The sequence below is a fragment of the Pituophis catenifer genome, unplaced genomic scaffold (assembly GCF_029215685.1).
Source record: "Pituophis catenifer annectens isolate HBS135680 unplaced genomic scaffold, rPitCat1.0.hap2 SCAF_13, whole genome shotgun sequence".
Classification (NCBI taxonomy): domain Eukaryota; kingdom Metazoa; phylum Chordata; class Lepidosauria; order Squamata; family Colubridae; genus Pituophis; species Pituophis catenifer.
The window spans coordinates 18,841,409-18,868,920 of NW_027256893.1; the positions used below are offsets into that span (position 1 = coordinate 18,841,409).

The window sequence follows — 27,512 nt, forward strand, 5'->3', positions numbered from 1 at the left end:
GCCAAATGAATTTGGCACCAAATTTTGGGATAAAAACTCTATTGACGGACCCAGATTTGCACAAGGTAAAACATCAATAGACTTGGGGAATTCCACATCTTGCAACCATGGAAAAAAGAAGCTCCAGAAATGTGGTATTTGATTTGAGCTAACCCATCTAAAAATGTAAAAGAAAGTCTCCCTGGCTGTACTTTATTTCTGACTATTTCTGGAGAAGACTTGAGGATTTCTCATTTAAAAATCAAAACCAAACATCAAAATGAAACTGCATAGTATCCAACATCAGAATTGCTACTGAGATGATCCAATGCCTCATATTTTAAACGTTGCTTAGCAGCATTTGGGAACTGAAAACGTGAGGTTCATTTTAACAGATTTAAAAGCTACGAAGGAAGTAAAAGGAACGGAGTCTCCATTATTTCACTGCAACTGCAAACATGTGATGTCTTAATTCAAATTCTTTTAATTGACATAGAGGCGTTGCAACACTGCTAATGCAAAACAAATTTAGAAGACAATTTCCATGTGAAATCATACACCAGAGCTTTCCTTGATCTGGTGCCTTCCAAAATAAGTTCTGGATTACAGGATTTGAAAACCCCCGACACACAAAGGCTGTATAAAATAAGCTTTTTATCAAAGCCCATCAGCAGAATATAATAGGCCTGCTGACTCCCATCCCAATGAGTTCGACCAATTTATTCCCACGTTTCTATGGTTACAGTCTGATACGTCCGTTTGGTAAAGTTTAGAACGTAGAAAGACGCCTTCGACCAATAACGTATTATATAATAATAATAATAATAATAGTAATAATCAGTTCGACTTAACCCACCCGTCGATTTTGCAATCGGTGGATTTCCAGGGAAAATACCAGAATATCAACTTATGTACAGGTTAAGATTGACTATATACACAGGAAATTCAACGCTAACTGAAAATCCGCAGCGAAGGGCATTTTAAATTAAAACACTGCGTCTGAAGTGGATCGGTGTGCAAAAACTCTCGGAAGAGCCTTCCAGCTGTCACTGCAGAGTGAAAAGATGTTGCTTCTGACATCTGACTCCTTCTGCCACTTCCACAAAGCGAAGAGCTGCTCCTTTCGCTTCCTGACAATCGGACGGCTTCAAAAGCAATCACAAGCGGCAGAGATTCAGCCAGGGGAAGGGAAAAAAAACCACTAGGAATGACCTCGACCGACATAGGGTAACAGCATTCACCGCCTTGAGAGGCCACGGAAGATCTGAAATCCACTAGCTGGCTTCAACAGCATGGCATGCGGAGGTCACGACCGCATCGTCAAAGAATCAGTCTCTGGTTGATAATTTTTCGGTTTATTTCTGCCAAAGCCACAGAAAATACAAATGCTTTTTCGTCAGAAAGGTTGGCGTACATGTCCACTTCTTTTTCTTGTTTCTCTGTAAGGAGAAAAGATGCTGCAGTGAAGAAAGACTTTCAGCTCCTGGTCTTGGAAGTGGAAATAGGTAGGAATTGAGCATGCAGGCATAAACTTTTATTACGCTGAACGCTAACGCAAGAAGCAGCTTGTTGAATTTAGGCGAGGATCCTACTTGTTCTAACAAGGGGCATCGGATGCCTCCAGACTTGGAGAAGCCAAACAGCTCCCTGTCGCATCCAGTGAAAAGTCACATTGCGTTAATAAATGGACAATAAACAAAATCATAATAGGGTCATCCTAGTTCCACCAGGTTGTATGAGTAACTTTTCTTTTAAAAAAAAAAATTCTAAGTAAATTGCTTGATATTTCATCCTGTGATTTTTTTTCTGTATTCTGAAGTCATGCATGGCAATAGCCCTTAAACTTATATATCGCTTCATAGTGCTTTACAGCCAGTGGTGAAATCAAATTTTTTTACTACCGGTTCTGTGGGCGAGGCTTGGTGGGTGTGGCATAGCTTAGTGGGCGTGGCTTGGTGGGCGTGGCAGGGGAAGGATACTGCAAAATCCCCATTATCTCCCCACTCTGGGGCCAGCCAGAGGTGGTATTTGCCGGTTCTCCGAAATACTTAAAATTTCCACTACCCGTTCTCCAGAACCTGCTGGATTTCATCCCTGCTTCAGAGCCTTATGAAAGAGTGGGGGGCCAATCTAATTTATAAAATTATGGAGGTTAACTTATTTTTTTTAAAAAAAAAATAAATTATGGTCAACCCAACCAATAATTTTCGTTACCTTTTTCTTCATCGTGCTTTTTAGATGAAGCTGCCTTGGGCCGTCCTCTTCCTCTTCGGCTGTGATCTGATTGACTGTGTGATCTGGACCTTTTCCTGTTTTCTAAGTCTTTATTTACCACTGGATTGATCTTCTCCCTTTTGACTCTCTCCGTGCGTCTTCTCTTAGCATCACTTCTGCTTTCTGCGGCAAGACATTTTCAAAACAGACAGACAGACAGACACACACACATATGCACACACGTTATCAGATCTGGAACTGTTTTGAAATCTTTGCTTCATCCTGCATTTTCTCTTCAGCTTCTTTAGCTTGACAATTAGTGGGAACACCAAGTCTGCAGGCTTTCTTTAACAAACAAAGCAGAATGTCGCCATAAATCAAGTCACCCGTGAACCGTTCCTTATTTTTGAAGTTGGACAAACTTGTTTTTCACAAAAGACACTTTAGAGCAGTTTTTCCAGTAGAAGAAATGTTAACCTGCAGGAACCTCCGGGCTGCCAAGCCCCAAAAGAGAGGAACAAAATAAGAGAGGGGGAAAAAAAACAACAACCAGAAATTAAGAAGGTGAAAGAAAGAAGAAGAAGGAGGAGAAAGGAAGAAGAGAAGACAACTATATTCTTCTCTACCAATAAAAAAAGAGCTGGATTATAAAACAAAGTCCCTTGTTTTATAAATGGTTGGATAGTAAAGGTAGAGATTAGGAATGGGAAATGTATTACTATATAAAAATAATTGATCCAGACAATACGCTGTTCACTAAGCACTTTATAATTTGAAAATATATAAATCAACTGTTTTTTTAAAAAAAAAAAAAAAGCGCTGGACTAATGAAACAAAAAATGTTTAAGGGCATATGGAGAAGAAAGCGAGGTGATAAAGGAAAAAAGTAAAAATGAGTTTAATCAAGCCCGAGGAGAAAGAATATTTCTGAGCTTAAATGTTGATAAAGGAAAATAATAATGTATTTTTGCACATTAATGTCTAATACAGGCAGTTCTTGACTTATGGCCACAACTGAGTCCAAATTTTCTGTTGTTAAACGAGATGGTTGTTAATTGAGTTTTACGATCTTTTGTTTACGACCCATTTTACGACCTTCCTTGCCACAGTTGTTAAGTGACTCCCTGCAGTTATTAAGTTAGCAACACGACTGTTAAGTGAATCTGGCTTCCCCATTGATATAGCTTGGCAAGTGACTCATATTTATGACGGCTGCAGGGTCCTGGTGTCATGTGACAACCCAAACGCGGAAGCCAGGGTCACGTAATAACTGTGCTACCAACTGAGCAACTGCAGTCACTTAACAACGGTGGCAAGGTAGGTCGTAAAATGGGACAAAACTCAATTTAACAACCGTTTCGGTTTGCCACGGAAACGCAGGGCTCGGTTGTGGCCATAAATCGAGGACTACCTATGTTTCAAGCCGAACCAAACCAGGTGAATTGAAACGATACCTGCAGAGGATGGTAGCTTTTCAGAACGTTTGGCATTCAGGAGCTTGCGACTGATAAATATATACCCACATGGACACGACTTGCACGCAACAGGAACCTTAGAAAAATACAAGAAGGGGAGGGAGGGAAAGGGAAGGAGGAAAGGTGAGACTTCGTTTTGAATCCCTTTGTCATGAGAAACACAAGACTGGATGACAGGTGAATAGGTACAACCAGGAGCTGTACCACTGAAGACTTTATGTCCTGTATTCTCCGTCTTCAATGTTCCTTCCGTAGGAGGTGTGGGGGAGGGGCGGGAGAGAAAGTCCCTGCTTGATGGAGAACTTTTGTTTTGCATGTCAGCCCAAAGAAATGATGAACTGAATTCCAGCTGATTTACTTCTGAATGGACAATGTAACTTTGTCCATTGTCCACTGTTGCTTGTATCCTTACGATTTATATTGATTGGTTCCTAATATGATTTGATTGCTTATTTGTACCCTATGACTATCATTAAGTGTTGTACCTTATGATTCTTGACAAATATATTTTCTTTTTATGTACACTGAGAGCATATGCACCAAAGACAAATTCCTTGTGTGTCTAATCACACTGGGCCAATAAAGAATTCTATTCTATTCTATTCTATTCTATTCTATTCTATTCTATTCTATTCTATTCTATTCTATTCTATTCTATTCTATTCTATTCTATTCTATTCTATTCTAGTCTAGTCTAGTCTAGTCTAGTCTAGTCTAGTCTAGTCTAGTCTAGTCAGTCTAGTCCAGTCCAGTCCAGTCCAGTAGTCCAATCCAATTCTATTCCTATTCCTATTCCTACTCTAACCTGACAGAATCCTCTGCAAATCATCTGCTGACACCGCACCCCCGTATTTATCTCCTTGACAGTAAATCAGCTGCACAATAACAAAATTACTTTTGTATGCAGTTCACATCCTTGGAGATGACCCACTCACCAGCAACCACAGTGAGACTTCCCCTGATAATAAGCCCAATCAGGCTTTTGAGCGCATGCAATAAAATAAGCCCCCTCACCCCAAAAATAAGCCCTCCCCGAAAATATTTAAACGCATGCGTAGCCGGTCCCCGCTATTTCCTCTGGTTTCCTTCACGCGCCCCAAAATAATAAGACCTCCCCGAAAATAAGACCAAGTGCTTATTTCAGGGTTCAAAAAAATATAAGACAGGGTCTTATTTTCGGGGAAACACAGTAGATAATAATTATGTGTTTTAAATTAGAAGTGTCTTACAGCAGAAACTTCCTGGATTATTTGCCTTTTTTTTTAATTGTTTCAATGGGTTGTTATTAATTTGTGTGGGTTTTTTTTTTAAAGGAAAACAAACGCAACATGAAACCTTGGAACACAAAGGAAGTTGGACTGGAAAGAAAAATGCTACAAAATTCAACATTCCTTTTAAAACTCTCCCTCTGGGTGCGTCACACACAGGATTACAACCACAGCTCGCATTCCCCCCATCCCCGCCCCCCCAGAATTTCTTGCTATTAACAAAGGAGTCCATTCACTATGCAACTAAGCAACTAAGGATAATTAACTAGGTTGATACTCCAGAAGAACTAGTCCTAAAAATGGAATTTGCATTCATGTTGTTAAAAAATATTTTTTTACAAATTAGGAGCAAGGCAATTGACGCTGCAATGCTACTTGAGTGCCATTTTAAATCCAAACTGAGGCACAGCATTGATGAATGCTTTTCCTCCTTGTAAAAGCTCACTGTCAGATATTAGAAGAGCATAACAGAATAAATTTCCCCATCGCGCACTACATACAAATGTTCAGCTGCAGCTTCCAATGGAGAACAGAGCCAATGATTCAGTCTAAGCAGCTCCAGTGTTTCTGGACAGATGCTTGGACCGCATTCCAAATCTCGCTTTCCCAATGGCATTTTCCTTGGCCAATAACTAAAAGCTGCCATTTTCGTGAATACATTCAACCTTCAGCTGCCTTTTAAGTCGCATTACAAGGGTTTCATTGACTTGCTCTGTTTCCAAGGGGCTTTTTGTTTATTTTATCTTTTTAATTTGCAGGTTTGATCTTAATGGGTTCTGGAATCAATTACAATTTAGCTCACATGAATGGGAAGCAGATTTTTTTTTTTTTTTTTAAACAACAACATTACAAGCCCACAATTTTAGGGTATGAATCCAAACACAAGAGAGACTTCTGACTCTCCTGCAAGTGGTGATTTTAGGTCAATGCCATTTGGTATTTGCTTTATACACATTTTCAATCAACAGCAGTGTGTTCTGATTTTAGAAATTCTTTTTTTTTTTAATAATAGGAATTGAGGGGGTAGCTTCACCTTGGAGATGAGCCTTTTTAAATGCTAAAGAAAGCTAAAGATATTTCAGTTTTGCTGAAGGGAGCATAAATTCTCCTATTCTCCTTTTTTTACATTTCCAGTCTCCTTAGCTACAGAACGATCCTATTTCATAGGATTTTATTTCATTGAACAAGACAACAATGACATAAAATATAGAAATAATCTAATAGCAGCTGCTGGCTTCTTTCTGAAGGTGGGGTTCACTACAATGCCAAGAACTGTATATGAACGTTCCTCAGCACAAAGAATTCTCGCAGATTTATTTTTATCTTGACATTGAATATCTCTCCCAGGAATTCTTAAAAATTACTATGACTTGGGAGGGATATTTTGATTCCAGTTGCCCCCAAGCAGTTTTATGATCTGATATTTCAGAAAAAAAGAAACAATTATAGGATTTTTCACAAATTAAAAAAAAAAAAAAAAACACCCCAAAAGCTTTTCATCACAAGAGCTATAAATAGCTCCTCGGAGGCTTTCAAGAACACTGGAGCAAAACAGCATGAGCTGCTAGGAAGAATTAGCTTATAAAGCACTAAAACTAGGCCTTGGGGGAACGGTTAAATAAAGCAAAACTCCTCCATGACACATTTATACCACAGCAAAAGCTCTCTTAATTTCGCTTTGTTTGGTCATCATCCAAGACAACCCCCCCCCCCACACACACACACAAAGGAGGCAAAAAGAGCCTTGATAGTACAAGGGTTTAGTGCACCCTGTTATTAACACAGCTGCCTGCAATTTCTGCTGGTTCGAATCTCTCCAAGGCTCAAGGTTGACTCAGCCTTCCATCCTTTCTAAGGTAGGTGAAATGAGGACCCAGTTTGTGGGGGCAATAAGCTGACTTTGTATAAAATATACAAAAGAATGAAGGCTATTGCTTAAAGCATTGTAAGCCGCCCTGAGTCTCCGGAGAAGGGCGGCATATAAATCAAAATTAAAAAAAAAAAAAAAAAGTCTGTTTAGGTTAGAAACATTATTTCATGCCCAGTTTAACGTATTAACTTTGGTAAAAGTCTGCAACACACACACACACACACACACACGAAGACATGTCACAGAAATACACACACAAAGCAAAAAAAAAAAATGTAAATATCTTATGAGAGCAGTACAAATTGTGCTTTCCCCGGGAACAAAACGCTCCCCGATTTTGGTGGGAATACGAATCTTGCTTTGTATCACAACCTTGAAGGTTAGTGCAAGTACGGCCTGCCAGTCACTGCAACTTCACCTCCGCCTCCAAAGCCTCACAACTTAAATGGATCAAGGGCAGGTTTCTTGCTCCCAAGGAGTCCAGTGGCACTGGGCTGTCATTCGTTGACGAAAGGAAGATCAGCCTTTGCTCATATATGTTGTTCCAAGTTAAGGGATTGTTCTAATCTGGGTGGGGGGGTTGGACTAGATGACCTACAAGGTCCCTTCCAACTCTGTTAATCTGTAATTTGGTCTGCATTTCTGGCGAGGGCGATGGGTTCTGGGATGGATTTTGGTACCCTGAAATGAGTGAATCACTGCAGTTATAATACAATTGCTAAGTGACTTGTCAATTCCCCGTTGACTCTGCTTGGGATAAGGTTGCAGAAGGGGATGGACATGACTTCGGGACACTTGCGACCGTCACAAATATGAAGCAGGTGTCAAGCACCTGATTGTAAATCACATGGCCAGGGGGATGCTGCCATGGTCGTTAAGTGTGAAAAAATGGTCCTAAGTCCCTTTTTCCCCAGTGTAACTTGGAACGGTCACTAAATGAACTGGTGTAAGTCGAGGACTACCTGTGTTTGAGGAAGTTTGCAAAAAAAAAAAAAAGAAAAGAAAAGAAAAGAAAAGAAAAGAAAAGAAAAGAAAAGAAAAGAAAAGAAAGCTAACGAGGTGATGTATTTTTATCACTAAACAGAGAACTATGTAATACTTTTAAATCCAGGTAAAATGCGCCATAATATAATAAGTATCCTTCCAATTTTCAGAACTTTTTGGCTAATTTTACCCATGTGATTTATTAATAAGCCTTCACATGGTTTGATTTTGGCTTATCAAACTTAGTTGGACCACGTTAGCGTTACGTATCACTTAATCCTGGGTACCAGTTAGGAGACAACACTAAAACCGTAATCTTCTCTTTGTTGACTCCATCTTATATCTTTGACTGAGGTAGTTCTCCTGGAATTTTTTTATTTTTAATTTTTTTGCCTATTTTACTCTTGCTTTCATTTTGCTTTACATCCTACATCTGGAAACCCCCAAAACATTTTTTGACACGTTGAATGGTTCTAATAAAGTATTATTCAACTGCAATTTGGGGGCTTTTTTTAAAAAAAAGAAAAGAAACAGACTGATATGACTTATTTTTGTATGTTTTGAAAAATGCCAGTAATAACATTAGGTAAATGGGGGGAGAGAGAGATAAGAGTACTTTTTAAAGGGAATGTTACACATTGCACAGTATTACTAATTGCTAACAGGACACAGGGATAAAAACAGCTTCAGTCTTAGCCAACGATGATGCAGGAATGAAACTGCACGTAGAATAAAAATTGCACATTACAGCAATAAACTCCACCTCATCTTAAGGCGCCCTTTGGATTCCTCAGTGCTGTTTTTTAGTCCTTCATTAGGCCATTAACTGCAGCAACCACACTGTAGAATAATTAAGCAGTAAGCTGGCAGGAATGTAAAAAAGTAGAAGCAGTTTTAAAATACACAATTATATGCACATTTGTGTGTGTGTGTGTAATTTTTACATGGCATAGGGAGAGCTTAAAAGGAAAAATGATATTTTCATTGCTGTTTATCATCACTGTTGAAGGATGGAGGTGGGGAGTCAGGAAGTTGAAGATAAGAGTTATTAGTCATAGGGTAAGGTGTCACCATTTAGCTTTATTCTGATTCCCTGTTAAAGCTGCAATTGGTACCCATCTTTGGGGAAATAAAAGCTACAGCCTACCGTGCCCTGAGTGAAATACATTTCTTTATTTAGCCCGAGTCTCTCAAGCACTCAAGCTTTATTGGATTTCCTCACATGATAGCATTATCACAGGGAAAAAAACTTCTCCCTTCCATTTCCTGTCTGCCAAGGATTATATATATCAAGCTCTTTTCATATATTTTTTTCAACTAGTAAACTCCAAAGACCTTCCCTGACAGGGGAAGTATTTCAGTGTCCATGACAGGATCGGGTTTCAAGTTCAAATATAATCAGAATGAGAAATAAACATTTTCCAGGCAGGAGCCTTGTAAAATAAATTAAGCTGCAAAATTGCCTCTCGTGGGGATAAGCAAAAAGGGAGACCTTGGGGGCCATGAAATACCACCTCATCAATCAAAGCCAAAATTTCTGAATTATTTCTTGTACAGTAGAAAAGTGCATAACATCGAAATCAGTTGGGCCTGAAGCACAAAAAAAAAAAACAAAAAAAAACAAAACCCTTCATCCTTACCACAGCAAACAACTTCGCAATACAGCCACTGTTGTTTTGTGCGCTCTCTTTGCAAAATGTGTAAACATGTGAGCACGTACAATAGAGCATAGTTTGGCATGGATCTCCTTACTTAAATATAGAAGTTGTTCAAACACTGAGGTAGATTTCTTGCCTTTTAGATCACCCTCAACCTAATTTCCTTCAAACATTTCACAATTACAGTTTCCAGGCCGGCCAGGGACAGTAATTTCCCACAAAGCATCTGACTTACAGGAAATTCTTCCACTGTGGAAATACTTTACACACCAAATAAACTTTCTTGTTAGATGAAGCCTGGAGCTGAGAGCTTAAGATGGCTTAGCTGTTAAGCAAAATACCTTCTATACTATTTTAGCAAAATATCAAAACAACACAACCAGTAAAAGGGCACAAAGCACTGAAACTAACCAACTCAAATTCAACTTATGCAAGGCTGCCTGAATCAAGCAAAGGGATTTACACCGCAAATTGCTGGCAGTCACTTGATAGTTAAAAAAGAAATGTTGCAATCATGCTGTGCATTTACATGAACAGACCGAAGATGCTTCCCTAAGGAAGCTTCTACAGGTAGTCCTTGACTTATTAGTTCATTTAGTGACTGTTCAAAGTTACAACGGCACTGAAAAAAACTAGTGACATACAACCATTTTTCACACTTAAGACCACTGCAGCATCCCCATGGTCATGTGATCAAAATCCAGCCACTTGGCAACTGAGTCATACTTATGACGGTTGCAGTGTCCTGGGGGGGGGTCACATTATCAAATTTTGCAACCTTATGGCAAGCAAAGCCAATGGGGAAGCCAGATTCACTTAACAACCATTTAATTCACTTAACAGCTGCAAGAAAGGTCTTTAAATGGGGCAAAATTCACTTAATGTCTCACTTAGCAACAGAATTTTTGTGCTCAATTGTGGTTGTAAGGTTGTCAGCATTATGCTTGCACAGCCTTGTTCTCAGAATTTTATGGGAGCCCAGATATTGTATCCTCTGCCACATAAAACTGCCCTGAATTCTGACAAGGTTTTGCCTATATATTTTCTCCTCCTATCATGGAAAACCATTAAAGACAGGAAAAAAAAAAAAACAGTTGAAAACTCTCACAGAAGTATCAAGGCTCATTTACTTGAAGAACCCTGTCCTCTCCAGCAGCTAATCTGATGCCAAGAGGAAACAGAATTGCAGAATAGAGATGCATGCAGGTTCCCTTCCTAATCACACTGTTTAGCTGAAGCTGTACTGTATTATATTTTTAAATAAACAAAGATAAAATGTCAAACTCTACTAGGTTGGCTACCTAATATCTTCCCAAGTTTTATAAACATATTTTTGACCAAAATAAAGAACTGTATCATTTTAAACTTCCAAAAAAAAAACAAGACTTTCAAAGAGATACTTTTTCTGTTGATTTCTGGAGACTAGTTGGAAAAGTCCCTGCATTTACTTGGCATGATTTTTAGAGGCGGTTTGCCATTGCCTCCTTCCTAGGGCTGAGAGGGAGTGACTGGCCCAAGGTCACCCAACTGGCTCTGTGCCCATTGGTTTGTAGCCAGATGCTTTAACGATTATACTAAACTGGCTCTCAAGTATTTACTTATACTAAAGCAAAAGTACATGGAATGATTCATTAGAACCATTTTTCCAGCACTCTCATTTCCTCAAAATGCCTTTCTGCATTGTTTCACGACAAACAAATCCTAGAGTTTGCTTTATGTAGATCACGGATTAAAAATATAAAAAAAGCTTTAAGTTAAACAGCCTCTAACTGGAAAACCAGAAGATTGCTTATCTGCATAAAACAGTACAAACAAAAGGGATTTCCCACCCACCCCCACTCAACTCATTAGCTAACAGCAGGCTGATAACTATAAAACTGACATATTTTTGTCATTTTGGTAACGGATCTAAAGCTTATTAATACCACAAAACATGGGTGGGGGCGGGAAAACATTTTACAGGAAGCATGGTAATAACAGCAAAGATTAAAACCATCTCTGTTTCAGAGTATATGCCCTCTTAGCTGATCTAAAACTGTCCTGTCAGCTATTCTGGCCATTTTCTAATTCTTGCCCTGTATGCAAATCTTCATGCAATTTCTGAATCAGCATGCAAATAATTACCCAAGGAAGCAAGTCCCCATCAAGGAGAATTAACGTCCCCCAGATTTTTCCCTTTTTCAGATCACACCTCCAGGGCTCAGGAGGAGAATTAATGTCACCCAGGCTTTTCCTTTTTCCAGATCACACACACACCCCCTGCATCATCCAGAAAGCCTTTATCCAGAATTTTATCTCCCCACCCCGCCCCCAAATTCTTTGCAAAATATTACAAAGCAGGGCTGGGGGGAAAAAAAAAACAGGGCAATTGATTTGCAGCTTCTCCAACCCGGCGCCCGCCAGAGGTGTTCCAGCTCTTAAGCAGCTTGGGCCAGGAAGGGCTAATCTTTTTTTTTTTTTTTTTTTTTTTTGCAGAATATCAGGCTGAAAAGAAGAAGAAGGGGGGAAAATGTGATTTAAAGCCTTGTGCCTCACCTGGCTAAGGGCTTTGCCTCCCAGCTTTGCAAGCTGCCAACCCTTTACCTATTATGGGCAGCATTTGGAAAAGGGGCAGAAAAGAAGTGCTTTGGGGAAGGGATTCACATTAGGGACCCCAGCCAGAAGCACCCAATGTGGGAGTGCAAAGGAGCAGGCATCCTCGCCCTCCCCACAGCACCTGGACAGACCACGTGGGCAATACACCTGTATGGGACAGGTGTGCTGCTGTCCCGGGCAGGAGGATGGACAAAGCCGCAGGGATAGTGAGAAAGGACAGCGACGGGGCAAGCAGCCTCCCTGAAACAGGGACGACGGTGAGGCTCTCACCTGCTGGTCGCACTCGGGGCACGATTTGGTAGCCATCTTCACTTTTTTGGCCCGGCCGGCAGACATGCTTCCGCCCAGCTCCGTGGCGGCTCGCCGACTGCGGGCGAAGAGCGGCGGCTGAGCGCGCGCGAGCTCGCCCGCCCCGCCCACCTCCCTGGAACGCGGCCCTCGCGCCCGCCGCAGCCAATAAGAAACGGCCGCTCGCCCGCTCGCGAGCGCCCCCTCCTTTATTCCGATCAGTGTCTCCTTGCCTTAATTTCTTTTTTTTCCCCCTCACCACACACACATACACACCTCCCGACGACGACGAACGGGCCGCGCATGCGTACCGTCACGCCGCCCTCGAGGTCGGTTTTCTCCGCCCACCCCCCCAAGAAACTCGAAACCGTTGGGGAAAGCCAAGCCGCGCCCCTCTCGTCCGCGAGCGAGTCCGGGGCGCGGTTTAAAGCTTGATTTAAAAAAAAAAAAAAGCGCCGGGATTGGCTAAAGGGATAGGGACGCCGGGGAAGGGGCGGGGCTGGCCAGTTGCCCCAGTAACGTTTAAAAAGGGAGGAGGAAGGGGGGGAAAATCTCCTCAGGAGGGAAAACTGAAGGAAAAGGGCGCCGCCATAAATAAATTCTCTAATAATTTCTCAAAAATAAATAGGTTCCAGTCATTATAATTCGGAAGTGCTGGTGTCCAGTTACGGTTATTATAGGCAAAATTCATCACATTTTCATTCTTAACAGCACTGAAGAAAAAAATGAATCTATCTCCTGTCAGTGGCGCTGGAAAGATGGGTGGACTTCAATTCCCAGAATTCCCTAGGCAGTCATGCTGGCTGAGGAATTCTGGGAATTGAAGTCCGTCTATCTTCAAGTCGCTTAAACTGAGCAGCCCTGTTTTTCTGCAAAGCTCCCCACGCCCCAAATCCCCAGTTAGGAGCAGAGTATTCATACAACATGCTGCACCTCGGTCAGGAATGAATCCTTCAGGATTTTCAGGGCAAGGAATCCTAAACCAACCAAACCAAATGGGTTTGCAGGCATGCCAACGGCATGAAAACCACCTACTGCCAACATCAGTAGTGAAAGCAAGCTAAAAATGTTGGGCGATGCAAAACTTCAAACAAACCCTGTTAAAAGCAATGCGGGGGAAAAATTTTCTCAAGATTCGTAAGACCCAGGAATGACTTGGAAGGGAAGAGACATCATAGCAGAATAGCCCATTTTGGTTCCTGTCAATAACCTACTCCTTGATAGATCTGGAAGAAGGACATTATGCAAATGTTTTATTTTTAAAAATTATAACTTTTAGACCCGGCCAATTCACCTACAAAATTAATCAATTGGCAGACTTCAAGTCTCTTATAAATATCTCAAGTTAACTGGGTTGGGACCTTGCTCAGTCCTACAATACTCCTTTCTTTCAAAACAATATTAAATTTATATACCTCCCGTGACGTCTCATTATCCAAAGCAACGCTGAGTGGCTTGGCTTCAATCATTAGCACCAACATCAAGGCAAAATGTTGGCCAAGAAATGCCTATAGGATTGTAGGGGTGTCCTCAGGTACAATTAAAAAGTCGGGATGGTACCTGCAATGGAAGCTCCACTTGGTTTTTTTATGAATCTTGCAGATGGGCGGAACGTCAATTAAACCATAATGGCTACCATCTTGATTTTTTTTTTGACGACATCTTGCAAACATTCCCATGAGGGTCCGTACAGGACAAAAAGATACCAACAACTAAAACCTAAAACCATTTTAGTTTATGAATGCATCAGTAACTCAAAATATAGGCATTTATAAACAGGCAGTTATAAATGTAAACATGTTTCACATATAAGCTCATCCATCATTTTGTTATCACCCTAAGCTAGAAATACTTAGCATATTAATTCACCTCATCAAATGATGTGGGTGGATGGCTCACAGATCTGAATTGCCTCATTGAAATGAGCAGAACATTCCAAAGGAAAAAAATGTCTGTTAAAGCAAGTTTAATCTTGCCTTTTTGTGCACCACTCCCCACAGTTCTTCATCCATGCAGATGCTCTACTGGTCTATGTGCTTCAAGAGTTCAATTTTGTTTCCCAAAGTCCTTACAAGAGAAGAGTCTACTATGACAGTTTTCTACTCAGTGAAAACAAGTACAGTGTTACTCAAGGACAGTAACTTTTACACATTAACCTCTCTTTCCAGCTGCTTTATAAAATGCATGTTGTAATAAGCAAAAATGAAGGAAATTCACAGGTTGCCGAAAACTTTAGGGCAGAGGTAAAAAAAATGTAAACAAATCATAACTGAATTTGAAAATATTAGTCATGTTTATCAAATACGAACTCCCAGACCATGCAGAATTAAGATGCTACCAAACCACAAGGAATAAAAACTAGAGGCAGAAGTATTTACAATGAATATGCCAAGAATAAATACATGAAGGTTATATTTCTTTCCTCTTAGTCCCAGTTAATGCATTTCTTACAACGCTAATGTGATTTTCCCATGATTAATTACATACACATTAAAGAAAAATCCTATAAATCACATTAGATTTTTTCCCCCCTAAATAGATCCATAGATCCATTCATATCCTTTGGGAGTAGCCAATCTATTAGTCTGTTGCTGTTTCCCAATACTAATGATTTATGCTTAACAGGATCATAGCCTTTCGCTTGAATTTTCTCTTTTGCTCTCCATAAATCTCCATATATTCATTTCATAATGGATATTGTTTTAGCCAGTTCATAGACATGCTAATAATATTACATCACTTCCAACTGTCTATCCATGGATGTCTGAAAACTAGTTTTGGAAGCTAATTGTCATTTAACATAGATTTCAGCAACACTAAAGGCCAGTGAATCATAATGCTTTAAAATTTTCATTCTGGATTTATGCAAATAGGGTGTCATTTTAACTTTATGTCTTATGCGCTAGGTCTTCTTTGTTGCTGAAAAATTCTGGATCAGCATTATCATTTGATTTCCTCCTTCCCTCCATACATTTTAAATATAGTTTTCTCAATAAAAGAATCAATGTTGCAGGAATGACAAAGAAATGCTTAAACTTGGAAGGCATAAGCATTTTAACAGCTGTTTCTAATGCCCTCCAATGATAGAATTACTTGCTCCATCTGCCTTTAATCTAGCAGTTATGTTCAGTTATAGTTCCTATCAACATCACTGACATGAAGAGAGGTGTACTTGATTATCAGAGCTACTCTCAATTTTGAAATTCTACCTCATGTTAAGCCATGATATGCTTTGTTTCATTTTTACAATTCATTTCTGAACTCTAGTAAATAAGTCCAAGAGCTTAGTGGAAAAAAAAGAGACTAAAATTATAAAGACGAAACTAATGAAAACAGGTACTGTACAACCAGCCTTAGAGCAAATAATGAAGATATAGGTCTGTGATGGTGAACCTATGGCACACATACCCCATATCAGTGGGCATGAGAGCTCAGCTCCAGCGCACATCCCCGGAAGTTGGCAAACAGGCTGTTTTCAGCCTCCGGAGGGCCTCCAGGGGTGGGGGGGAAGGCCGTTTTTGCCCTCCCCAGACTCCTAGAAAGGCTCTGGAGGCTGGAGAGAGAGAGAAACAGGCCTACTGTTTCTCTCTCAGTAGGCCTGAGAGAGGCCTATTGAGGCCTCTCTCAGGCCATCGCGTGCCAGGAGCGGGGGGAAGGGGGGGTCATGCATGCATACACAGGTGTGGGGTGCATAGAATTATGGGTGTGAGCACACACGCGTACGATACCCCTCCCCCCCCACTCCTTGCACGCAATGGCAAAAAGGTTAGCCATCACTGATATAGGTAGTCCTCAACTTACAACAGCTTGTTTAGTGACCGTTCAAAGTTACAACAGCACTGAAAAAAGCGAGTTATGACCATTTTTCACACTTACATGACGGCATGCATTTACGACGGCTGCAGTGTCTTGGGGTCATGTGATCACCTTTTGCGAGCTTCTGACAAAGCAAAGTCAATGGGGAACAACCAGGCTCAGATTATCCTATCTTGGACACATTATGTAAAGACACAGTCTTCTTGAGATGTCTATAATCCTGAGAAAGGTGGAAGGAAATTGGAGAAGACAACCAGCACAAGATGAATGGACTTGAATATGGGTTCACAATGGGTTCGCTATTGGAAGATCAGATTGGGAAAGCAAACTCTAGCACAAGTTTATTTTTAAAGGTAAAGGTTCCCCTCGCACATATGTGGTAGTCGTTCCTGACTCTAGGGGGCGGTGCTCATCTCCGTTTCAACGCTGTCTGAAGACGTCTCTGTGGTCATGTGGCCGGCATGACTAAATGCCAAAGGCGCACAAATAGGTGGTCCCTATTTGCATTTTTTACGTGCTTTCGAACTGCTAGGTTGGCAAAAGGTGGGACAAGTAATGGGAGCTCACCCCATTACAGGCCACTAGGGAATCAAACTGCTGAACTGCCGACCTTCCAATCAACAAGCTCAGTGTCTTAGCCACTGAGCCACCATGTTAAAGTTTATCTTTAAGTAGTGCAAAATTCTGTGTTTGGTGCAATAAATCACTAGCTGGTCGAGCCACAAATTAGAAGACATTTTAGTCTAGCTTCTTCTATAAATATGGTTAGTTTATGGTTTATGGTCAGATGAATCCAGAAAAGAGAGTCAGTCTAGCAACCAACATGGCTAAATTGCTAATTGTTAGCTTCAACTTGATGGTATATTAAGCAATCAATTATTTAGTAATGGTAAACCTGATTACTGGCATAATTAAACTTTGTACTTGAAAGATAAAGCATATCTCCTATATAGCTTCTCTTCCGTTGGGCCTAACTAGATGCAAGTTACCACATGCCATCTGAATATTTTCTTGGCGTGCCGTGCATAGAAACACTACCTTTGTTTTAAGTGGAACTGTTGCCAAAAACATTGAGCTAAATTGCACAAACATGAAAACTGGGTATTTGGTTCCAGAATAAGAATAATATAAAAAGCCTGACTGGGCCTGTTTGTGATTTTAGGAATGTGAGCTTGACATTTTTTTAAAAATTAAGCTATCCTCGGATGGATTATTGTTTAAGCATGCTAACTACAGCAATATACACAACTGTATTTTCCAAGGGAAGAAATGCATAAAGCAAAATGAAATAAGCAGCCCAACATGTTACAAATGGAAAAATGACAAATTGTTACCAAACTCTTAGCTTAATTAACAACATTTGGTTTCTGGATCAACAAAGGTTTCTATTTTAAACATTGTTTCACGGAGCCAAGAGAAATATATTCTACAAAACATAGGAAAACATAAAGTGAAACATATATTCAGACAAACCAGAATATTATAAACGCACCATCAATATTTCCTAACTATTATATCTTTTGGGTTGTACCTTCTAAACCATGGTCTACCTCTTTCTGGTTTAGTATATTGTGTGAATAAGACTTGGTTCTTATCGAGATCAAATCAGATGTTGCAGCTTGATTGTGTGAATAAAAATGAAAACCCTAGCGCGATGTGGGTACCAAGTTCTTATTCACACATTACATTCCTTTCCTCCTTTTCAAACACCACAGGATCAGGGAGCAGCAGCCTGAATCTCTTCTGAATACTACAGGTACTTCCCTTCCCTGGACTTAAGATATGCTTTTCTCTTTTTGCTGCAGAATCCCAAAGGCATCTGAACACAGGACTTGAAGTGGGGCCTGATCAAAATAAGAAAAGTCCTTCCTGGGAATTTGGAACTGACCCTTTGGTTGATGCAACTTAAAGCACTTTTTTTCTTTTTTTGCAATCATCTCATGCTGCTGGCGGATGTGACTAGGTTTTGCATTCATGTCACAGGAAAAGGAAAAAGCAACGATGCCACAGAACTTCCTGTTTGAATGCTATATTCTTGTTTTTATTTTCCCCTTCCCTTTTTAACAGAGCCACTGTGTATTTTAACGTATTGCATTTTACTGTTAGAGTTCAGTCATTTCATGTTTAATAACCTTTAGAGATGGTGACACGGGAGGCCGTTTAACAACATATTCAATAAGTAGCAAACTCTAAATCAATAAATCAATAAAGGCTATTGGGATAAAAAGAATGGAATGGAGATTCTTGATGGGGCACCCTAAGGGGATGATGAAGGCCTCACATTTTATTGTTTTGCTGTTTTATTGTTTGATGGTTATGTTTTATAGTTAGTGGTTTTATTGCTGCTGTGAATGCCCAGAGTTATAGCAATAGCTCTTAGACTTATATACCGCTTCATAGTGCTTTACAGCACTCTCTAAGCGGTTTACAGAGTCAGCATATTATCCCCAACAATCTGGGTCCTCAGATTGGGGGAATGGCAGGCAGGGCATACAAATCTTTAAAATAAATACACACACACATACTTTCTAAATAATGTAAACTAGTACTAAAATTTAAACAATGTTCTGGGTTCAGATATCATGTTACATTGAGCATGGATGACAATGTGTCACCTGGGTTCAAACAGGAATCATGCTGTAGTTTTACTGCTTATGATTACTTATCATTTTTCCGAATAGTTTTTATCCCAGAGCTATAATTGCAGTCAACAATGAACTAAAGGGCCACCATCAGTGAGCTGTTGGACAGCATTACTTAGTCTGTTGTGTGGATGTTTGGGTGGTTTAGGGGCGGGGAATTTGTGGTGGGGATGGGAGGTGTTTGGGGATTGTTATGTGAGTTGGACCTGGTCTTTGGGTGTTAAATGAATTTCGTTGTATGGGTATGTGTATACACGTACAATGACAATAAAGTTATTATTTATTTATTTATTTATTTATTATTTATTTATTTATTTTTCATATTTGTATACCGCCCTACTCCCGAAGGACTCAGGGCGGTGAACAGCCATAATAAATACAAATACATATAGAAGTTAAAAACTATTAAGAAACAGATTAAGTAATTTAGGCTCAAAGATTAAAAACATCCAAATTTATCTAAAGAGGTTTAGAATTATTATGAAGAGTAGGCCTTCCTCCTTTTGTTTCCTTCCTTGACACACTAAGCCACACAATTTCACAGAAACCGTGTAAAACATTTTAAGGTCTCACATGCTTTTGTCTACATTTTCTTAGAGCAAAGACTTCTCCCCCCCCCTCACTCTACCATGTGTGTATATACACCAGGGGTGGGTTCTACTTACCTTTGCTACCGGTTCGCAATGGGGTTGCATGCGCGCACGCACTCGCTTCGCTCTCTCACACACACACGCTCTTCTGCGCATGCGCAGAAGCATTTTGATGATGTCGGAGTCGGTGGGCGGAGCCACCCACCGGTTTTACTACCGGTTCTATAGAACCGGTGCGAATCGGGGGCAACCCACCACTGATATACACCAATACATTGTCCTTTGCTGGAATAACTCATCACTTACCCAGCGAAACAGCAGTGTGTTTTGCAAACACTAACCTTTAGTTTATCTTTTTAAGTGGTGCAAAATTCTTTATTTGCTTTTGCGGCAATAAGTCACCCCTTGAGTTTCAACCGAGACACAAACTGGACTAGAGCAAAACCTTTGCTGGCTGAGGACTTCTGGGAGTTGAAGTCCACAAGTCTTAAAGTTGCCAAGGTTGGAGACCCTTGGATTAGAGGGCCATATTTCAGCCTAGCTTCTCCTGTCAAATATGGCTAGTTTATGGTTTAATGCAGGGGTGAAATCCAGCAGGTTCTGACAGGTTCTGGAGAGCCAGTAGTGGAAATTTTGAGCAATTCGGAGAAGTGGCAAATACCATCTCTGGTTGGCCCTAGAGTGGGATGGGATTGGAGATTTTGCAGTATCCTTCCCCTGCCACACCACGTCCACAGAACCGGTAGTAAAAAAATTTGGATTTCACCACTGGTTTAATGTCAGATGGAAGCCAGAAAACAGAGTCAGTCTAATAACCGGGTAAATTCATCCTGGATCAGCGTTTGCGAAAACAGAGCCTCTAAGATAAAATGTACTTAAGTTGATGATTTGATCAAGTTGGTTATTTTCCATGAGAAAGTTCAGTGGAAAAACACCGAGCCTCAAAGGAATCTGTTCATTTGGAGACCCCTGAACGCTGTTCCTTCATCCTTGCGGACAATTCATCCTTGCGGATGGGCCTGGTAGCTCAGCAGACTAAAAGCACTGTGATTAACACCAGTTGTCTGCAATTACTGTAAGTTCGAATCTCCCCAGGCTCAAGGTTGACTCAGCCTTCCATCCTTTCTAAGGTAGGTTAAATGAGGACCCAGTTTGTGGGGGCAATAAGCTGACTTTGTATACATATACAAAAGTATGAAGGCTATTGCTTAACGCATTGTAAGCCGCCCTGAGTCTCCGAATTTAAATCGAATTTAAAAAAAAAAATTCACACGGTCCTTTTAAGTGGAATCCCTTGCACAATGTGTCTACTTGTGGTCAACCGAACCAAAGTTTGCTAAATTCCCCCAACCGTCTCCATTCTGCAGAAAAAAACACTGACTCATCCATCCTTTTTCACCATCAGGGCTGAATGAAACGAGACAAAAGCTAAAAAGTAAACCTGATAAACTTTTGCGGCTCAATTGCGCCAGCGGTCTCCAGCGCGGCCGACGCCTAAGAAAACTTGCGAGGCTCGCAACTCCAAAGCCTTCGTTGGAAATGCGCAAAGTCCGGGATCTCGTCTCACGCCACCGTATTTCCTTCTGCAGCGCTTCTACCGATAATTCTCTTCCGCTACGGTTGCGCTCGGGGCATCTTTGGCTGCGAAGCCTTGCAAAATTCAGGAAACGTGTTTTCACGTGCAAAACTGCCTTTTTTTTGGTTTTTTGTTTATTTTTTTCATTCAATGCCTGGTTCCTTTGGGAGGGGTCGCTTTGGGGAAAGGAGTGGTGGAGGGGCCTTGCACCCACCCACCCACTCCAGAGCCAAGACACGCGTCACCCTTGCTCGGGGAGCATCCTGGGAAGTGTAGTTTCCTCTCCCCCCTCCTCTGCAAAGGCGGCCCCGGGGAACTACAAGCCCCATCAGGCAGCGCGTATTCGGCTGGTGCAATTCCCCCACGGCCAGCTGTTGGGAGGGCCGGCCGCCTGGGCGGTTCCCCGCGGTCCAGCAGGCGTGGGGTGGAGGTGGGAGGGCTGGCCCAATGGGCTTTCCAAGAGCCGGCTTTTGCCGCTGAATCGTTTGCAAAGGCAGCCAGGCCGGTCGCTCATTGGAGAGAGCTCCGTGGGGCGCAAGTCCGGCCAGCACCGCCTCTGCCCCCCCCCCACTTTCTTTTTAAATTTTTGCATGCGGAGGGGCCGGAGCTGGAAAGAAGCATCGGAGCCGTCCGGGCGTACGCTTGCTAGCTCTGCTTGCAAGCCGAGATCTTCTCTGCTTCTCTCGGGACGCTGGTGCGGGTGAGATGTGGGGCGGAGAGCGCCTTTGGAGCGCTGGGGTTGGGGGGGGGGGAAGAGGGAGGGTCGGGGGTCGTGTCGCTTCTCCTTCCCCCCACCCTTCCCGGGTTTAATCTTCCCCGGTAAAGGAGAAGCTTTGTAGCTCAGGGTTGACGTGGTATAATAGCACTTAGATTTCTACACCGCTCCGTAGTGCTTTACACTTGTGGTAAGCGGTTTACACAGAATCAGCCTATCGCCCCCCAGCAATTTGGGGTCCTCATTTTACCGACCTGGGAACGATGGAAGGCTGAGTTCCACCTTGAGTCGGTGAGGCTCGAACCCCTGGCCGTCAGCAGAAATGAGGGGTCCTTGGTACTTTCTGAGCTCGGCTTGAATTTCCTGCAGACGTTTCAGGACCCAACGAGGTAACAGCATCACGAGTGGATCGTAACCTTCTCCCCCTTTTTTTGGTCTCCTTCTCTAAAGGCACCATGCATCGCTTGTCTGGGCTGAGTAGGGAAGCCGCCGTCACTCCCCCTCGCCTCCCCGAGCGCCGAGCCGAGGCCGTGCGCTTCCTCGCCTGGCTGGCCACGGGCAAAGAGCCGCGCCGCCGAAGGCCCCCCGTCAATGCCCCGCGCAGCGTCGGCCAGCCGCCGATGGGAACGGAGAGGCCAGCCCGGTTTGGGCTTGGGCTGGCCGGTTGGAGCAGCGCCGCCGCCGAAGCCCCCGCCCTGCAGCTGAAAGAGAAGGCGCCTCGCGAGAAGATCCTCACGTTAGAATCCATGAACCCGCAGGTCAAGGCGGTGGAGTACGCGGTGCGGGGGCCCATCGTCCTGAAAGCGGGCGAGATCGAGAAGGAGCTGCTGAAGGTAGCTGGGGGGGGGGGTTGGGTGGATGGATGGGATAATGGATAATTTGGGGGTTGGGGGTTCCGGACAAGGTTTCCATGGGAGGGGGGGGGTTAGGTGAGTGGGAATCTATTATTGGGATGGGCTCTAATTTGGGGGTTCCGGACAAGGTTTCCATGTGAGGAGGGTTTGATGGTTGTTTGCACATCGCGGTAACCCAGGTTGCTGGAACGAGCCCCGAGTGACCGCGCTCACACAATACGCGAGTCCCTGCCCCGTAGCTTGCAAAACCGCAGTAGCCGAGCGCACCTAGGCTTTTAGGGCATGTTATGCCTTTCCCCAAACCTGGCGCCGTCCTTAGACGACTGAGCTTCGAATCCCGTCCTGCCCCCGGTGGGCGATACTCGGGGGACTCCGACTTGGAGGCCCCCAGATGTGCATCGCGTGGGGAAGAGCCCGAGTGTCGTCCTGGCCGCCGCCCCTCGAGCCACTCCTCCACCGCTGCGGCTCTTGATTGGGGCAGGCGAAGTTGGCTGGCGGGCCGGAGAGGCAGCCGGCATGGCAAGGAGGGAGCCGAGCCGGAGGACAACTCTGGGCTTGGTTCCTTGGAGAGAGTCGATGGACAGCCTCTTGCAGGCACTGGGACCGTGTCTCTTAGGCGATTTTCCCTCTACCTCTGCCTTGGGAACTGAGCCGCCCTCTGCATCCAAAAATCCTTCTAAAAAAACCAAAAAAACAACTGAGATGATTTAGTCTGGAGACTAAAACATATGAAGAAGGGTTGCATGAACCCTTCTTCATATGTTTTGGGTTGGATATGGCCCAACCCAAAACATATGAAGAGTTGGGTATGGCCAGTCTAGAGAAAAGAAGGACTAGGGGGGACATGACAGCAGTATTCCAGCATTTTAGGAGCTGCCACAAAGAAGAGAGGGATCAACTTATTTTCCAAAGCACCAGAGGGCAAAACAAGAAAGAATGGATGGAAATTAATCAAGGAGAGAAGCAACCTGGAATGAAGGAAAAACTTCCTAAAACAGTGAGGACAATCAATCTGTGGAACAGCTTGCCTTCAGAAGTTGTAGGGGCTTCATCACTGGAGGTTTAAGAGACTGAACAGACACTTGTCTGAAATGGTAGAGTCTCTTGCTTGAGCAGAGGGCTGGACTAGAAGACCTCCAAGGTCCCTTCCAGCTCTATTCTGATCAATCCTGTGTCACGACCCCCCTGGATAGAGCCCAGCGCTGCTTTCATTGCATGGATTAAGGCAGGGATGACCGTGTCCTCTCTCGCTTCCAATTTGGTGGCTTTACTTAGAGCAGAGGTCTCCAAACTTGGCAACTTTAAGACTTGCGGATGTCAACTCCCAGAATTCCCCAGCCAAGCATGGCAGAGGAATATTCTGGGAGTTGAAGTCCACAAGTCTTAAAGTTGCCAAGATCCCTGACTCAAGAGTGTTAAGCGAGTCTTTTGGGCAGCAGCATTGGCCCCCATCCCTCCCAGAGTCCCATTAGGGATTCCAGATCTTCGGCAAGGCATCCGCTAGTGAGCTTCATCTGTAACCACGTCAAGTACAGGTAGTCCTTGACCCACAGCCATTTGTTTAGTGACCGTTCGAAGTTAGGACAGCACTGGGAAAAGTGACTTGTGACCGTTTCTCACACTTAACGACTGTTGCAGCAACCCCCATGATGTGATCCAAATTAAGACGCTTGGCAACTGGCAGGTACTTACAACGGTTGCACTGTCCCGGGGTCGTATCCTCTATGTTTGCAACCTTCCGACAAGCAAAAGTCAATGGAGAAGCCGGATTCACTTAACAATTAACCACGACAAGGATTCGCCTAACAGTTGTCATAAAGATCATGAAACGGGGCAAAGTTCATTTAACCGTCTTGCCTAGCCACGGACATTTTGGCCTCAATGGTGGTCGTAAGTCGAGGAATACCTTGTAGTTGTCTTTTCCTTGCGTCTGTCCTTGCCGTCTTGTTTGGCGAAATAAGCCTGGTGCTCTTAATTAATTTTCAGGCTTTATTTTAAGGGGAGATACCCAGGAAACTCTCTTTTGCTTTTGCAAATGTTGGCTGTCCTTTGGATTGAAACTTGAGGATAGAGTAGAAAAAGAATAAATGAGGGATGAGTAAAGGGAAAGAGGCAGTCAACTCCAAAATAGATAGTCCAACTTTGTAATAGAAATAGTTACAAAATAGAAAACGGGGGTGGGGGGGGAGAATAGTTCCCACCCCCCATTTTCTTGCCCTGTAATATTTTTGCTAGGCAATTACGCAGGATTCGTTCTTTGAGAATAAACACCCTAGGGAAAAGCAAACAGCCACCTCCCGTCTTCTGGATCAGATCCTTGCATAAGAATGTAGTTGCATATTCTGTAGATATTTACTTTTCTTCTGATGCAATCTCAGGTTTCCTCGGCCTTATGTAACCATAGATAACTAGGCTATACTTTAGATCTTGTTTCAGTAAAAAGTTAACCCTGGTGGGGGGAGGGCGGACACTTCTTCCCCACTTGTGGCTTTTGCCCTTGAGTATATTTCGCTTGGCTCTGTTAACGGAGATGGTTTTTCTAGAAAAAAAAATTGTTAAGAAATAATTAATTTGGATGAATCGTTTTTCTCAACACTGATTGAAGGTGCTGGTTGTAACCTTTAAAGTCAGATAAGTTATGATTCATCGAGAACCTTGGAACACGGCTGTAGCTTTTTAAACCATTAATGGGACTTTATTTATAAACTTGTAGAAAATGGCCCAGATGGTTTTATGCCCTCTAGATAATATTTGAAAGTCAGTTTCCATAATAAGACAGTAGCAATCTACACATCTGCTGGGCACCGAGTGGAAAAAGTAATAAACCAGCATTAAGGTCCCCACCCAGGGAATATATTCCTGTATAGGTGCCTCCATCGTGGTACACCAGGGTTCACATTAACCTCCAGCTGGCTAGATTCACAGAACATACGTCAAAACCTTGATGGAAACTAATCAAGGAGAGAAGCAACCTGGAATTAAGGAAAAACTTCCTAACAAGGTCAATTAACTGGTGGAATGATTTGCCTCTGGAAGTTGTGGGCACTTCATCCCTGGAGGTTTAAGAGACTGATTAGCCATGTGTCTGAAATGGTATAGGGCCGTGATGGCGAACCTATGGCACACATAGCCATATTGGTGGGCAGATGAGCTCAGCTCAGGAGGCCTGAAACGCAGTGGTGGGATTCAGCCGGTTCGCACCACTTCGGGAGAACCGGTTGTTAACTTTCTGAGCAGTTTGGCAAACTGGTGGTTGGAAGAAATCATTATGGCAGAGAACCGGTTGTTAAAATACTTGAATCCCACCACTGCAGAAACGGCCTGTTTCTGGCCTCCAGAGAGCCTCCAGGGGGATGGGGAAGGCCAGTATTGCCCTCCCCAGACTCCTAGAAAGGCTCTGGAGCTTGGTGAGAGAGAAAAATGGGCCTACCAGGCCATCGCGTGCCAGGAGTGGGAGGAGCGGGGGGTGTCATGTGCGCATGCGCAGGGGCGGAGCACATAGAATTATGGATGTGGGCATGAATGCACATGACAAACCCCCCCCCCACTCCTGGCATGCGATGGCAAAAAGGTTAGCTATCACTCCTGCTTGAGCAGGAGGCTGGACTAGAAGATCTCCAAGGTCCCTTCCGGCTCTATTCTGATTGATTGAAAACCAAGAGAGTCATATAATAGGATAATTTTTGTGAACGCAAATATACCCTTATGATTATTGCAGCACTCCTGTGATCATGTTATCAGAATTAAGGACCCTGGCAACCAGATTGTATTTATAATGGTTATAGTGTGACATGATCACTATTTGCAACCTCACAAGCGAAGTCAGCGGGGGAAGCTGGAATTCATTTAACAACCGTGTGATTCACTTCACTTCGCCCCCAGCATGACTCACTCAGCTGTACCACTTAGCAACAGAAGCAGTTGTCATACGTTGAGGACTACCTGCCGATGGATCAGAAATTTGCCACCTTCCCAGGGGGCTTCTGACAATGGGGGCGGCGGGATGGATTTCTTTAACAGCCATGTGATTCTGTTACATGACGGCGCAGTGGTTAGAATGCAGTATTCGAATCTCACCGGCTCAAGGTTGACTCAGCCTTCCATCCTTCCGAGATGGGTAAAATGAGGACCCAGATTGTTGGGGGCAAGAGGCTGACTCTGTAAACCGCTTAGAGAGGGCTGGAAAGCACTGTGAAGCGGTATATAAGTCTAAGGGCTATTGCTATGGTAAAAATGTCATAAAATCAGGCATCATGACACACTGAATGACTGCAGCAGGGGGTCCAGTCCCAATTGTGATTGAAGACAACCTGTAAATGCATCAGGAACTGCACTTAGTTCAGTCCATTTCCTCTGCTTGCCACTCTGCTGTTACCTGCCCCCCAAAATACTCACTGGGTTAGTGATTGCCCCACCCTCCCTGTTAGTTAACAGGAGCCTTGACCCCTTCACCTTGACTCATGAGCTTGCTATGTTTGAAGGACTTGTGCATACAGATAAAGGAGTGTTCAAGCATGTGAATTCCCATCTGTTCGGTTTTAAGGCTCCTGATTATTGGCCCAGCACTGTTTGAGAGTGAGTTGACTTTAATTCTCTGGAGTTTACTTAGGGCTTCGGTCTTGTGACGCCGTCTTGATATTTATGCTCCAGGAAGAATTAACTTGGCTGAGCATTTTGTTCTAAACTGGATCACCTAATCCAACAATCTTAATATTGATCAGCAATCATTCTGAAGCCTAGAACTTGTTCCCTTGGCAGCCTTTCAGTGCATGGATTATGTTTGAAAGGCAGTCCGTTGGTACTTATTAACCATAGTCATCCGAAAGGATTTTGGGTCTTAACTGTCAGTTGGATTTGTGCATCATGCTAAGCTAACATGCCACTGGATGGCTTGGACTTCATGCGCTGCAGGAACCCAAGCGTTAATGGTTTGCAAACCATGGTTTATGATTTAACCTGATATGAAGCCTAGATCATTGTCGGTTATT

At 42.9% G+C, this 27,512-nt stretch overlaps 2 protein-coding genes across 4 annotated transcripts in view; one reads left to right on the forward strand and one right to left on the reverse strand.

The window, feature by feature from the left end:
• Positions 1–482: 482 nt before the first annotated feature.
• Positions 483–12,417, reverse strand: CUNH16orf87 (chromosome unknown C16orf87 homolog). Its single transcript, XM_070952878.1, has 4 exons — positions 12,314–12,417; positions 3,648–3,744; positions 2,194–2,376; positions 483–1,418 (listed from the first exon to the last, which is right to left on the reverse strand). Exons 1-4 carry the CDS (start codon positions 12,377–12,379, stop codon positions 1,300–1,302), a joined length of 465 nt encoding a protein of 154 aa, XP_070808979.1. The 5' UTR covers positions 12,380–12,417; the 3' UTR covers positions 483–1,299.
• A 9,044-nt stretch (positions 12,418–21,461) lies between these two features.
• GPT2 (glutamic--pyruvic transaminase 2) overlaps positions 21,462–27,512 on the forward strand; it is a 28,453-nt gene continuing 22,402 nt past the window's right edge. Inside the window, exons 1-2 of one of the 3 annotated variants that reach the window (XM_070952718.1) lie at positions 21,462–21,655; positions 22,121–22,503. In XM_070952718.1, coding sequence (XP_070808819.1) covers positions 22,126–22,503 — 378 coding nt within the window. In that variant the 5' untranslated portion in view covers positions 21,462–21,655; positions 22,121–22,125. Of the gene's footprint in view, positions 21,656–21,803; positions 21,861–21,965; positions 22,504–27,512 lie in introns of those variants that run through there. The other 2 variants (XM_070952720.1, XM_070952719.1) reach the window with 2 other exon arrangements.

Excerpts from the sequence above, each read along its gene's own strand:
- CUNH16orf87 (XM_070952878.1), bottom strand. The coding sequence starts at position 12,379 with ATGTCTGCCGGCCGGGCCAAAAAAGTGAAGATGGCTACCAAATCGTGC. Across the intron at positions 3,745-12,313 it reads GCCCCGAGTGCGACCAGCAG|GTTCCTGTTGCGTGCAAGTC; the intron begins GTGAGAGCCTCA and ends TATTTTTCTAAG. Across the intron at positions 2,377-3,647 it reads AAAGCTACCATCCTCTGCAG|AAAGCAGAAGTGATGCTAAG; the intron begins GTATCGTTTCAA and ends GTCTTGCCGCAG.